Source organism: Mastomys coucha, unplaced genomic scaffold (genome assembly GCF_008632895.1).
Source record: "Mastomys coucha isolate ucsf_1 unplaced genomic scaffold, UCSF_Mcou_1 pScaffold6, whole genome shotgun sequence".
NCBI classification, from domain to species: domain Eukaryota; kingdom Metazoa; phylum Chordata; class Mammalia; order Rodentia; family Muridae; genus Mastomys; species Mastomys coucha.
Genome location: NW_022196912.1, coordinates 119,187,993 through 119,200,311, shown reverse-complemented (window position 1 = coordinate 119,200,311; position 12,319 = coordinate 119,187,993). Strand labels below are relative to the sequence as shown.

The window sequence follows — 12,319 nt, the reverse complement described above, 5'->3', positions numbered from 1 at the left end:
GGGCACACAGAGGTTTTCCCAGGCACTGCTTTACCTACATGCCTTTTCTGTGCTGAAGAGCTCACATAGGCTCCCAGTACTCTCTGATTCTACCCAAGCTTCTCATCTGTCAGTCAGCACCTTCCATAACTGCCCCCAACCACGCCCTCACTCCATCCCCCACCCCACCAGACCCACTATGTCTCCTGTCCTCTAGCTCCCTGAAGGGCTCTGATTTGCCCCTGAGTCCCTCTACCTCCATGCCGCTTTCCCTGAGGAGGCTCGTTCTCAAGCTTACTCTGGACCATCTGCCTGTTGTCCTACTATGTCCCCCTGCTTCCTTCTTGGAGTCCTGCTTATGGTATTCACACTGACATCTTGCACTGACTCTGCCCACATGAGTGTCTCATCTTGCCCTCATCCAAACATCCAAGAGCAACATTCTGAAGACCTACTATGTGCTGGCTCAGTGCTGAGCCCAACACTTGGTCTATTTCTCTTGCTGGGTCCTGGTCTCACCAGTGCCTTATAACTACTCAGAAAGAGGACCTAGGTCTCATCCAACTCTGCCCCTTGGCACCCCTGTCCTAGTGCTTGGCAGGGTATGTGACACACGGTGCTAAAGAAGTGAATTGTGTGTCAATATTTCTCTGCAGGTGCTCACTGCCAGACAAGACTGGGAAGAGGGAAGAAATGCTCTCTCTCTCTCTCTCTCTTCCTCTCTCTCTCTCTTTCTCTCTCTCTCTCTCTTTCTCATACACACACACACACACACACACACACATACACACACACACACACCAGGGACACAGAGGCTGAGTGCTCACTCTCACACACTGCTAGGTCCTACAGATTGCAAAACATAGAGATTCTCCTCTCATGGGAACAGTGAGGCAGGTCTACAACAGGAAGCAATGCTGAGCACAACCAGGCCTGTGTGGCGCATGAGGCACCAAGGTGCCAGCTCCTCAAGAAGAAGGGAAGAGATGGGCCATCTTGGAATGTGTCCCTAGGGTGAAGCCAGAAGGGGGAAATGCCTCCCTCCTCACCAACGCATGTTCTGGGGTAAACTACTCACTCTCCCTGACATCAAGCACCCTGATCTGTACAACTCCAGGCTAACAGAACTAATGTGCAAGAGTTCACACACAGTAGGTCCTCAACAAACCTTAGTGTGTCTTCTGCTGGTGTGCCCATTCACATTTTTCTTCTTTTCAGTTAGCATGGTGCTAAGTGTGTAAAATCAATGCCGTCTTTGGCAGGAACAAACTGACCAATTGAAATGTGAATTATAAAAAACCAAAACAAAACAAAAACAAAAACAAACGCAGCCACCACCACAAAATCCAGACTCCTGCAGGCTCTGCCCACAGGTGCTGAAAAAGCCCTGTTTATTTTGTCAAGTCGCCATAGCAACTGCGGATGCTCTAGCCAGCCCCAAGGTTAGTTAGTAATGATCAATTTATCCTGTAACCATGGGAACACCAGCTTCTGAGGGATGCAAAGAGGGAGGCAGCCCCAGACAGCCTGGGAGTTTTTTTTTTTTTCTCTCTTTCTCTTCTCTTCAGTTAGAACTCAGCTAAGCCCACCTCCATCTAGAGTGGTAGTGACTGTTTTCCACATGAGGTATTTACACACGGATAGAATATGATGAGCTGGGTCATCGGCAAAGAACAGCATGTTATAGGAGCTCACAGCTTGTTTGCTTAAGAGCTAGTCAGTCTAAAGCTGGGTCCTGATTCCCCAGAGCCAACCTGGGCACTTAGGCTCCTCTGATGTTTCCATTTAGGCACAACACTCGACATCCAGTCTGGCTTTTGAAGTTACATCTTAAACAGGCTTCCACTGCATGGGAAAAGTCTGGAGAAAAGTGTCCCTTCGAACATCACTCCGGAAAACAAGCAGTAGTATTTGGGGCCCTTGACAAGCACCCAGGAGACAACAGGATGTCGTCCTTATCACTCTGCTCCCAACACAACCACAGAAGGTGAAATGTTGTGGTGTGGGACTTGTGTCCAGCCAAATGTTGCCTTTCCCTGTGGCCACACACAATCCCAGAAAAGGGTGTGTGTCTTTGTTCTGACTCAAGAGAACACCAAAGATCACAACTCCAGGGGATTCTCCTGTAGCAGAGACTAGGCAGAAAGCCAAGAGGTCATTTGTCCGCCTGCCATGAGGAACCTGTTTTGTGTGGGGACAAATGGTGGTTCCCTGCTCAAACCCAGCACAAAGCAAAAATGCTTTTAACCATCCATCTCTATCACAAAGCCCTGTCACACTGCCTTTCTGAGCGACAGAAGCTAAAGTCCCATTCACAGTGGGGAGAAAGGGGGTGGTGGGCTCCCCGAGGACACCAACAAGTACCAGCGCCAAGCAAAACCGGAATGGGAGAGCAGCTTCCCCTCTGCCAGTCTAGGGGCTCCAGAGCAAACAGCGGGTGGGGGTTGGGCTGGGAGGGGAGACTCCTGCTGTTCAGGCTCCTCGGAACTGTCTTGCTCAGAAGTGGGGGTGCTCAATGGAGACAGCGCTACTGCACCCTTCGGTGTGCAAGGAGCATGGGCCACTCCACCCAGGGTAGTCAAGCTCCCGAGTACGCGCACCAGGTGGGGCTCCCCGGCTCGGGACAAAGGACCTGGCCATGGATGCTAGAGTTGCACCCGGAGGGACAGCGAGGCTGGGGTCCTGCAAACTTGGCGACCCCAGGGCTCGTGGGGAAGATTCCAGGTTACCTGCGCGGCCATAAAAGACAGATCCATGGTGTCACGGCTGGTGTGGCTGCTGCTGCTGCCCGCGCTCCAGTTCTCACTGCTGCTGCTGCTGCTGCTGCTGCTGTCGTCGCCGTCGCCGTTGCGGGTCCAGCCTCCCGCACAGTTATCAGAGAGCGGGCGGAACCGCGAGCAGGTGCCCTCGGGCCCCGGCGACCGTGACCTCAGCAGCCCCGGCGTGGTGGCGCTTCTCCAGCCCTCACAGCTCCTGGCTGGCTCCAGGCTCCGGCTCCAGACGCCTCCAAGTGGGCGGGAGACCCCGGGCGCGGCGCCCCTCCACGTGACCACTCCCAACCACACCCCCGAGGGCGGGCCAAGCCAGACCCTTGATTTCTAGCAGTCCTCGCTCTGCCCTGTCCAAATGGGGAAACTGAGGTCTGAGGCGGGCCAGCTGGTTTGGTGAGCCAGCCTCCAACCCAAATCCAGCGAGATGGGTGCTCTTCCCAAGGAACTTGACTCCAGCCCCAAAAGTGTTCTCCCGGAGTTGGTTGAGTAGATCTGCCTGGCTTTCAGCGGCAACCCTGCTGCTAGACTTCTGAGTGCTTGGCTTTTGAACTGGGCAGAACAAAGCGGAAAGTCTAGCATTTTTATATTGTATGGTTTGGGTGAATTAGCGCTTGTTTGAATCTGAGTATCCTCACTTGTAGAATAGGAGTAATTGAACCTAGGAGTTAAATAAGACGTGGCATGCGGCACCACAGGATGAGCTGTAGGATGGCCAGTGTCCCTTAGTGGAGACCATGGAGTGAATCGCATACACAACCTGCAGACCGTGCTTGTGGCTCTGTTACCAGAAAAGTAGCTGCAATGAAGGGAGCCACAGCTGCTCTCTGGGCGTGTGTGTGTGTGTGTGTGTGTGTGTGTGTGTGTGTGTCTCCATCCCTCCAGTTTCTTTCTCCCCTCCCCCTTCCTTTTCTCCTTCCCACCTCCTGCTCTGCTCTTCTGGTTTGTTTCCTCTCTTGCTTCATGGGTCTCTAACTCCTCCAGGTTCAGCTCTCCCTCACTCCCCCACTTCTCGCATCCATCACTTCTGCACCCTTCCAGGCCGAGCACTGGCCTCCAGTCTCAGTACCCAGAACCCCACTGGTTCCCGGCCCTCGAACCCTTCAATTACAGTTCCTCATGCTGTGGTGATCCCTGACCATAAAATTATTTTCGTTGCTTCTTCTGGACTGTAATTTTGGCACTGTTATGATCCGTAACATAAATATCTGATACACAGGATATCTGACTTCGATTCTTGTGAAAGGGTCTTTTGACCCCAAAGGGGTTGTGACCTCGAGTTTGAGAACAACTGCTCTCTGGCCTGGCAGTTCCTCAGCCTACCCAGAACCTTCACACCTACTGCACTTTCACCATGAAGCCGTACCTGCAGAAGTTTGGTGTGTGTGTGTGTGTGTGTGCATGTGTGTTGTACAATTTAAATAATAATGCCCCTCCCTGCAGTCTCACGGAAAGAATAAATGGAGCTGGGGAAATGGCCCAGCCATGAAAGGCTCAGGCTCACAATTACAAAGACAAAGCAATGGCCTTTAAACCCTGAGGGCCATCTCTTCAAAGCTCTTTATTGCTTGCCCCACTGCCCCGGCCGCCAGTAAGTGTTCACCGGCCCCCACTGATCTGCTCTCCATCTCTGCATGTCTATCATTTCAAGAAAGCTCTAAAAATGAAATCATGGCTAATAACCCTCTGGAGTCAGTGTCAATCAACCAGGCTACCTGGAGATTCATCCGGGTTGTTATGGACACAACAGTTTGTTCCTTTTTATTGCTGGGTAGTATTTTATATTATTGACGTTCCACAGTTAGTTTAACCACATACCTGTCAAAGGATGTCTGTGATGTTTCTGGTCTTTGGTGCTTTTGAAAATACCTGCTAAACGCATTCATGTCTGAGGCTTTACATGAACCCATCGGTCATCCATTTCCATGGCTGTAGTCTTGAAGCAATGTCACTTCTACAGTATGTCCAGTAGATTAGAGCCTTGCGTGGCTCCTCACCCTGCAGGCCTGGCCTTGTCCACTAGAAACCCAGACAGCCCTCCCAACTGTGCTCTGGAGGAAGAGAGGGACTGGGTGGAGACAAACCAGTTGTTTTAGTTCTGCTTGCAAGGCCCCTGAGCACCCTGTGGCCATTCCTAACTCTAGCCCTGTGTCCTTGGACAAGGCTCATCTGCCCTCCTTGTCGCTGGGCTGTGGGCTTTTCACCTTTGAAAGAAGGTGAGGGTAGCCAGTCAGCATGGAGTTCACCTCCTCTGCTTCGTCATCTCTCAGTGGTAAACACTGGTTCATCACACGGAAAAAAGAAGGGGAAGGTGATTCCCATGAAGCCTGAGAACTCCATGCTTGTCCCCAGAAAGTGAATCTTTGGTGTATTTCTGGCCACTCAGATGGACTTCTTTCTACATGTTCAAGCTAGGAAGTCTTGACACACCAATGTAATTTTTTCTGTGTATGTGTGTGTGTGTGTGTGTGCCATGTGTATTAATAGTCCCACTTCACTGCAGAATGGCCTTCTGATGGACATGTAACAGAAGCCTATCCAACCTCTGTCCTATCAACGGGCACTGGGGTTATGCCACGCCCTGGGCTGTTGTGAATACGTTACTCATGGACAGTGGTGACTAAGTCTCTTTGGAGACATTCTTTTTGTTCTGTGCATTCCACATCTGCAGCAGAACACAAGAGTCTTAGTTGATTCACCTTCTTACTTAATTCACTTAATACTTCACTTAATACTTTCATTGCTCTTTATTTAGCCACCCTCGTGGGTGCGGAGTAGCATTTCCTTAGGTCTCAGACATATATTTCTGTGACTACAGATGATGCCGAGAGGGAGTTCATGGGCTCAGGGGTTATTCAGTGATCTCTTTCCCTCTGCAGGTGGTCCGTGCAAATCGTTGACTCGTGTTTTGAAAGCTTGGATCACTTGCCATCTTGATATTAAGTTGCTAGCGTTCTTTATATATTCTGGAAACACGTTTTACATCAGACACGTGCAAAAGTTTTCTCAGCCTGGGGTATTTTTAGCTTTAATAAAATCTAATGAATTTTTAAAATCCCATCTAACAGCACAGCTCACCTTTCCTCTTCTTCATGCTTCGCACTGTCACCTCTTTTTATTTTTATAGGATATATGAATAAAGGTTGGGTTTTCTTTTCTAAAACCAGAGCCAGCTGTCCCAGAGCCATTGCTTATAAAGACCATTCTGTTACCATTAAATTCCCCAGAGCAGGAGGCTGTGCTAAGGAGCCTTTAAAGAGACACCCAGTCTGGATCTCCACCAGCATTTCTCCTTAAACTTTCTCTTCTGGCTCCCACCTTAACCCTCTCCTGACAGAGTGGCCAATTATAGGCTCACGTTTCTCTCTAAATGATCTGCAAGGGATGCCCACCGAAGCATGTCAAATGAACCTTGGAGGTCACCTTGAGTTCTGTTGGCTGTTCACTTAGTGGTATCTCCTGAGTCTCCAATATGGACTAGAGGGACTTAGGGTGTAGCCATATTTCCCTTCTGTGGCTGGATAAGGGGTTGTTTCTGCCCAGAGGAAGGGGGGTCTCTGTGACCATCACAGCCAGCAGAATAACAATCTGTGGAAGATAAGTTAAGTACTTTGGTCCACCATGACTAAGTAGCTGGTGCTGTATCAAACTTTGGGAGTCTGACCCTGAGTAATTTAGTTCATTCACACTTAAGTATAGAACAATTTGGTATAAACTTCCCTGGTGATAATTAACTCAATCCCATATACACCACAAAGCTTAAGATGTGACTACATCAAAACTCTTTGTAAAGTATGTGTGACATCTTCCATAAGGATGGGTTCTGTAGACTGACAAGCTCAGAGTATGAATCTGGTAGAGGACCCTGTGTGGTTTTGGCCACATAGATAGCGCCAAGGTCACAGGCTATTTATTAATCACATCTGCTCCTAGCCTTCTGGGCGGATAGCGGGTTATGTGTCCCTCCCTTTGAAGGGACAACTCTGTGTTTAGCATTCCTGGTCCCCCGAGTATTTATCTGTGAGCACAGGAACCTCTGTGTCTCCTCCAGTGTCTTTACTGAGTCTCCAGAAGTAGTTTTGGGGAGACTTAATGTAGCACCCAGACATCAGCCTCCAGGTTCCTCCCTCCCTCACTGTGATTCTCAGCCCATATCTTGGTGAGGGCCACCAGGGGACCTTCCTTCTCTCCCAGGAGGATACCAGCTGGTGTGTCTCCTTTAGGGACAATTCTCTGAGTAGCTTAGATTTCCTTTCAGAAGCCACCTCTTCATGGCAGGGAAGATGGCCCAGTTAAGAATGCACACTGTTCTCACAGAGAACCCATCTTCCATTCCCAATATCTACATGTGGGTAGCTCTCAACCATTTGTGACCTCAGCTCCAGGGAATCCAATGCCCTCTTCTAGCCTCCGTGGGCACCTTTGGTTATGTGCAATCCCTGGACTCACACGCACTGACACACACATGTACATAATTAAAATTTTGAAAATAAAATCTAAAAAAAAATCTCTAATTGGAGCCACACACACCCCCCCCAGGACCACACTGGCTCGTGTCTGTCACAGCAGCTTATTTTATTTGTCCCATAGCATTTCTCTGTCTTTGATACAGGCTTACCTGCTGGAAAAGGTGGCATGCCACAAGCCTTGAATGCTCTAGAGTGCCCCCTTGGGCTGGCGAGAACACAAGTCCCCCGCAGGCTCCTTCCTACTTCATTTCCCAGAGTTGGGATTCAGTGTATGGTCTAGATAGAGTGAGGCCATCTTTCTTTCTGGACATGAGATGGTCTGTTTTGCTTCTGAATGGTGAGCGAATCCTCAGGTCTCTACATTACCTTTCTGTAATACAACCCACCCTGTCTACCACCTGTGTCGCGGGCCTGGTGTCACAACTGTCTCTGAGACTTGCAGACACGGGGGTGATGAAGGTCTCAGAGAAGATAGCACTAGCTGGTGTCTTAGGAACCTGTGAATGGTGTAAGGCGTTGTTGGCAGCCTGGTGGTGGCTTTTCCTCTGGCTTGATCCTGAGGATCAGGGGAAGACTGGTCCCTCCTTGTCTGAGGCCAGCAACGGTTCAGTGTTCCACTATTGCCTCAGAGCTGAGTAGGGCAAGAGGCCAAAGGCCACCACAAGCTCTGGGTCCTGGCAACTTGGTCTGGGCTGAGCAAGGGATATGTCTCTAGTTCCTGAGATGCTCAGATTGTGTGCTCATGCCAAGCCAAGCCCTGCATGCATAATTCATGTGTGCCAAGAACTTGGATGCAGAAAGGGAACAGTGTGTCCCTTCAAAGGCTCCAGCGGGAAGCAGGGGCCTGTCCTGACCACTGGCATTCATCTGGGATCCAGATGAGGGAGGCAGGGGGCTGCAGACCCCTCAGGTGGAGGCCTGGTCTTTTTGGAGTGTCTCTCAAAAGGCTTTAAGAATTCATGATTGCCTCACTAAGTGACTTGATAAATTATTCAAGAAGCACACAGGGTGGAGTGGGAGTCATGGCCCAGGACCTATCCTTAGAACAGACAAGAGTAAAGCATTCGGTCGTGTCTGCAAAAAGGAGGAAACCCTGCCGGCTTGGAGGCCTGGTGCCAGCACTCCTTCCTTCCTCTGCCAGCTCCCTCAGATAGACACCTTTGTTTAAAACAGTCAGTGCTTTTTAAAAAGAGACCGAGAGGCAAGGTTGCTAGTATGAGGGCCAGCAGGGGACTTTGTTAAAATGCCCAGTGCTCTGCACAGGTGGTCCTCAAGCTGCTTCGTCCAGGCGAAAGCTGCAGCCCAGCCTTCGTCCCTTTGGCAGGAAGCACCAAGCGTGCATTGTACATCAGTGCATAGAAACCGTGGGACGGAGACTGAGCAGTCAGCTTTGCTGAGGTCCCTCAGCACACTTGGGCAATGCTGGGACCAGAACCCAGAGCAGATGACTCCAAAGTCCTTGCATTCCCTCAATGGCTCCTGCCTATAAAGGACATACATCTCCTGGGAAAGCTATACTGATGCTCAAGCATGGAGGAAGGGACCCAGGCTTCCACTGTTTCCTTAGTTCAATAAGAAGCAGAGCTGTGAGATGGTTCAGTGGGTGAGGTGCCTGCAGCCAAGGCCGATGACCTGAGTCTGATCCCTGGGATGTATTTGGTGGGTGGACAGAACTGATTGCTGAAAGTTGCCCTCTGACCTCTATGTACATGCCATGGCATATGTACACACCACACACACACACACACACACACACACACACACACACATGTGCATATGTCATATGCATGCACACAGGGTGAAAAGGAGGAGAGGGATGAGAATAAAGTAAAATAAACCCACTCAGTACAGATTCTCTGAACAACTACTATGTTCCAAGTACTCTACCCCCAAAAGGAGAGAGAGAGGCCAGAGCTTCACAGTGTCTCAAGTGTGGATGGGAGGACTGTGCTTTAGAGAATTTCTGTTGCTATGAAGAGACCACGAGCAAGGCAATGTACAGAAGAAAGAGTTTATTGGGGCTTACAGTTCCAGAGAGTGAGTCCATAATCATTATGGCAGGGAACATGGCAGACTCGAGCAGTAGCTCAGAGTTTACATCTGATCCACAGATATGTGACAGAGAGAGGGGAGCAAGGGAGAGGGAGGGAAGCAAGGAGAGGGAGACAGAGAGGGAGAGGGAGAAGGAAGGAGAGGGAGACATAGAGGGAGGGGAAGAGAGGAAGGGGAAGACAGAGAAGGAAGGAGAGGGAGAGGGAGAAGGAATAAGAGGTAGACAGAGGGAGGGAGAAGGGGAGGAGAAGAAGAGGGAGAGGGAGAGGGAGAGAGAGGGGGAGGGAGAGGGAGAAAAAAAGCCCTAACTAGTAATAGGTTAGGCTTTTGAAACCTCAAAACCTATCCCCAGTGACATGCCTCCTCCAACAAGGCCACACCTCCTAATCCTTCCCAAACAGCCCCACAAACTGGGGACCAAGCATTCCAATATATAAGTCTATGGGAGCCATTCTCATTCAAACAACCCAGAGACAGTGAGGACTGAACTGGATTATGTCTGAGCTCTGTCACTTGCCAGTGACAGCATCATGACCTTCCTAGGCCATGGCATTTTATACTTGAGTGTGGAAGGACAGAGCTAGTTGATCCCGTGATGCTCTGGTGGATGGGAGGAGAGTGAGTGTGTCACACAGGAACACACCCATGTTTCTTCCGGTTTTCACTGGTGCTCTGCTGGATGGAAGGCAGCCGAGGCTGTAGGGAGAGGGCAGGACACTTCAATCCGATCACAAAACTGGGGACACAAGACACAAGCTCTCCTCTCAAAGGGAGTAAGGGGTCCTTTATGTTGGGTCAAATGACTATGTCCCTAAGAACACATGGTCATGCTGTCCTAAATGACATGTTCCCACGTGGAAGCAGTCGTATAATGGATCTACAGTCACAGAACACAAGCAAGCAATGAATCAACACATCTCCTGAATATATCAATGGACATCAGGTAGGCGGACTATAGCAAGGGTGGGAAGTTTACATTATGGCTTCAGATGCTATCTGACAACATACTTACTTTTTTTTCTTCTTTCTCCCCCCACTCTGCCCCCCAAAGCAGGAGATCTGTTTCTACATTCCAAAATAGATGTACGCAATAGTCATAGGATGTTAGGTTACACGCAGAGGTGGGAAATGACTGTCTATTATGGAGACTGAACGTAATATGGCCCTGACCCACCACATTCCAAGCCTGCCACAGACATGAAGTTCCCCTCAGTCCATTGTTGATGCAAATCCGTCAACACAGGGATGGCTTTTTGCCCTCTTGGGAACTTGAGTCCACAGAACACACCAGCCCCTGGCCGGTAGTTGGTTTAAATGAAGGATTCTGGGAGTGTTTTGTGAGTGAATAAATGAACAGATGCAAGAATTAAGAAGCCGTAGGAAGTGAAGTCTATCTTCTAATCCTCTGGATGGCCTCACCTATGTCCTTTGCCCAGGCATACATGGCAGGGCAGATTTTATAAATGGTGACTGAATGGACAGGTGTAGCTCACCTGTGGGTTAGTCTAATCCCTATTGGTAAAGGTCCCACAGCACAGGAAATGCAGTGGTTTGGATGCAAAATGTCCCCCACAGGTTTGTGTGTTTGAACCCCTGGTCTCTATCGGTGGTACTGTTTAGGGAGGTATGGGATCTTTAGGAGGAAGTGTGTCATTAGGGGCAGGCTTTGAGGTTTCATAGCTGAGCCACACTTCTAGCCCCTCCCTCTGCTTCCTGAGCACCAGGCTGGCCTCAGATCCTGTTGCCATAGCTTCCTGGCCACAACAGACTCTATCCCTCTGAACTGTAAGAAAAAAAAAAAAAAACTGTTTCATCTCCATGAGATGCTTTCAGTCAGGGTGTTTTATCACAGTAATGGGAAAGAGACTTATCCAGGAAAGCAGAGTGAATATGGAGTAGGGGCCCTGGGCATCCCTGTGCCCCCAAAATTAGAGACACTCTGCACCTCTTCTCAGTATGGAGCATGTGAATGAGGGACCCTCATTCGCATCATTCATTCATTCACCCCTATGTAAGCATGGAGCAGAGGGACTCTCACTTGCATCATTCATTCATTCATTTATTCATTCACTCACCCCTATGTAAGTATGGGGCAGAGGGACCCTCATGTGCATCATTCATTCATTCGCCCCTATGTAAGTGTGGAGTAGAGGGACTCTAACGTGAATCATTCACTCATTCATTCACCCCTATATAAGTATGAATCTCCAAGCAAGTACCAGGCACTGTGCCAGGCTCCCTGGTCAGGGAGGACCCTCTCCAGGACCACAGTCTGACTGCACTGTGATGCATGGAAGCATGGCCACTGCCCTCCATGAGCTCACAGTTAAGACCTGCACTGGCCAGTGGAAGCTGTCCATGGTCCTGGAAGCTCACTGGAAACGGAAAGTGGGAAATTCAGGCAGGAATTTGAAGATGAAGTCCAACAATTGAGTGTTTTTAAACACGAAGATGTTGCTGTCCAGCAGCAACGTTAAAACAGTGGGTAACCTGGAAATATGGAGTTAGAAAGAAGAGCAGCAGCAAGAGAGAGTTAGGGATAGGATAGAGTGGCCACAGAAATACCTACCCACGTGGAAGGGTAAAAATTAGACGGGAGACATGACTGCTCAGCCATCTTGATTCTTTTAATGCCCTCCTTTGTTCCCCCAACAGTGGGCAAAACCACTCCCCCCAAATGCATCAGCATGCCAGTCCAATTAGCGACTTCCTTGTTTCTCTGTGGAGGTGGAGCTTTCGAATGTAACTGGAACCAGGTTGTAGGTGTGGCAAATAGCAGGAGATGGGCAGAGAGGTGTGGCTATCAGAGGCAGGTCTCAAACCAGGAGGGTTACACATAGCGATGATAATACTTTAGGTAAACTAAGTTAAACCAATCCTGATATTTAATCAATTGATCAATCAATTAATATTTCGTCTACTTCTTTTGACTTTTTAAATGTAGCTACTAGAACATTCTAAACCATCTATGTGCTTTGTAAGTCACTTTGTGGTGGCAAAGGGTTCATGCGGAGGTCAGAGAACAACCCCAGGCATGATTCCTTAGGGGCT

The 12,319-nt window shown here is 49.4% G+C and overlaps 1 protein-coding gene across 1 annotated transcript in view; it reads right to left on the bottom strand.

The window, feature by feature from the left end:
• The window catches only part of CUNH14orf132 (chromosome unknown C14orf132 homolog), a 29,631-nt gene extending 23,790 nt beyond the window's left edge, over nucleotides 1-5,841 (bottom strand). The window contains exons 1-2 of the mRNA XM_031357740.1: nucleotides 5,826-5,841; nucleotides 2,709-3,031 (exon numbers count right to left, since the gene is read on the bottom strand). Of these exons, the coding sequence (XP_031213600.1) occupies nucleotides 2,709-3,031; nucleotides 5,826-5,841 (339 nt within the window). The remainder of the gene's footprint in view (nucleotides 1-2,708; nucleotides 3,032-5,825) is intronic.
• Nucleotides 5,842-12,319: the final 6,478 nt, after the last annotated feature.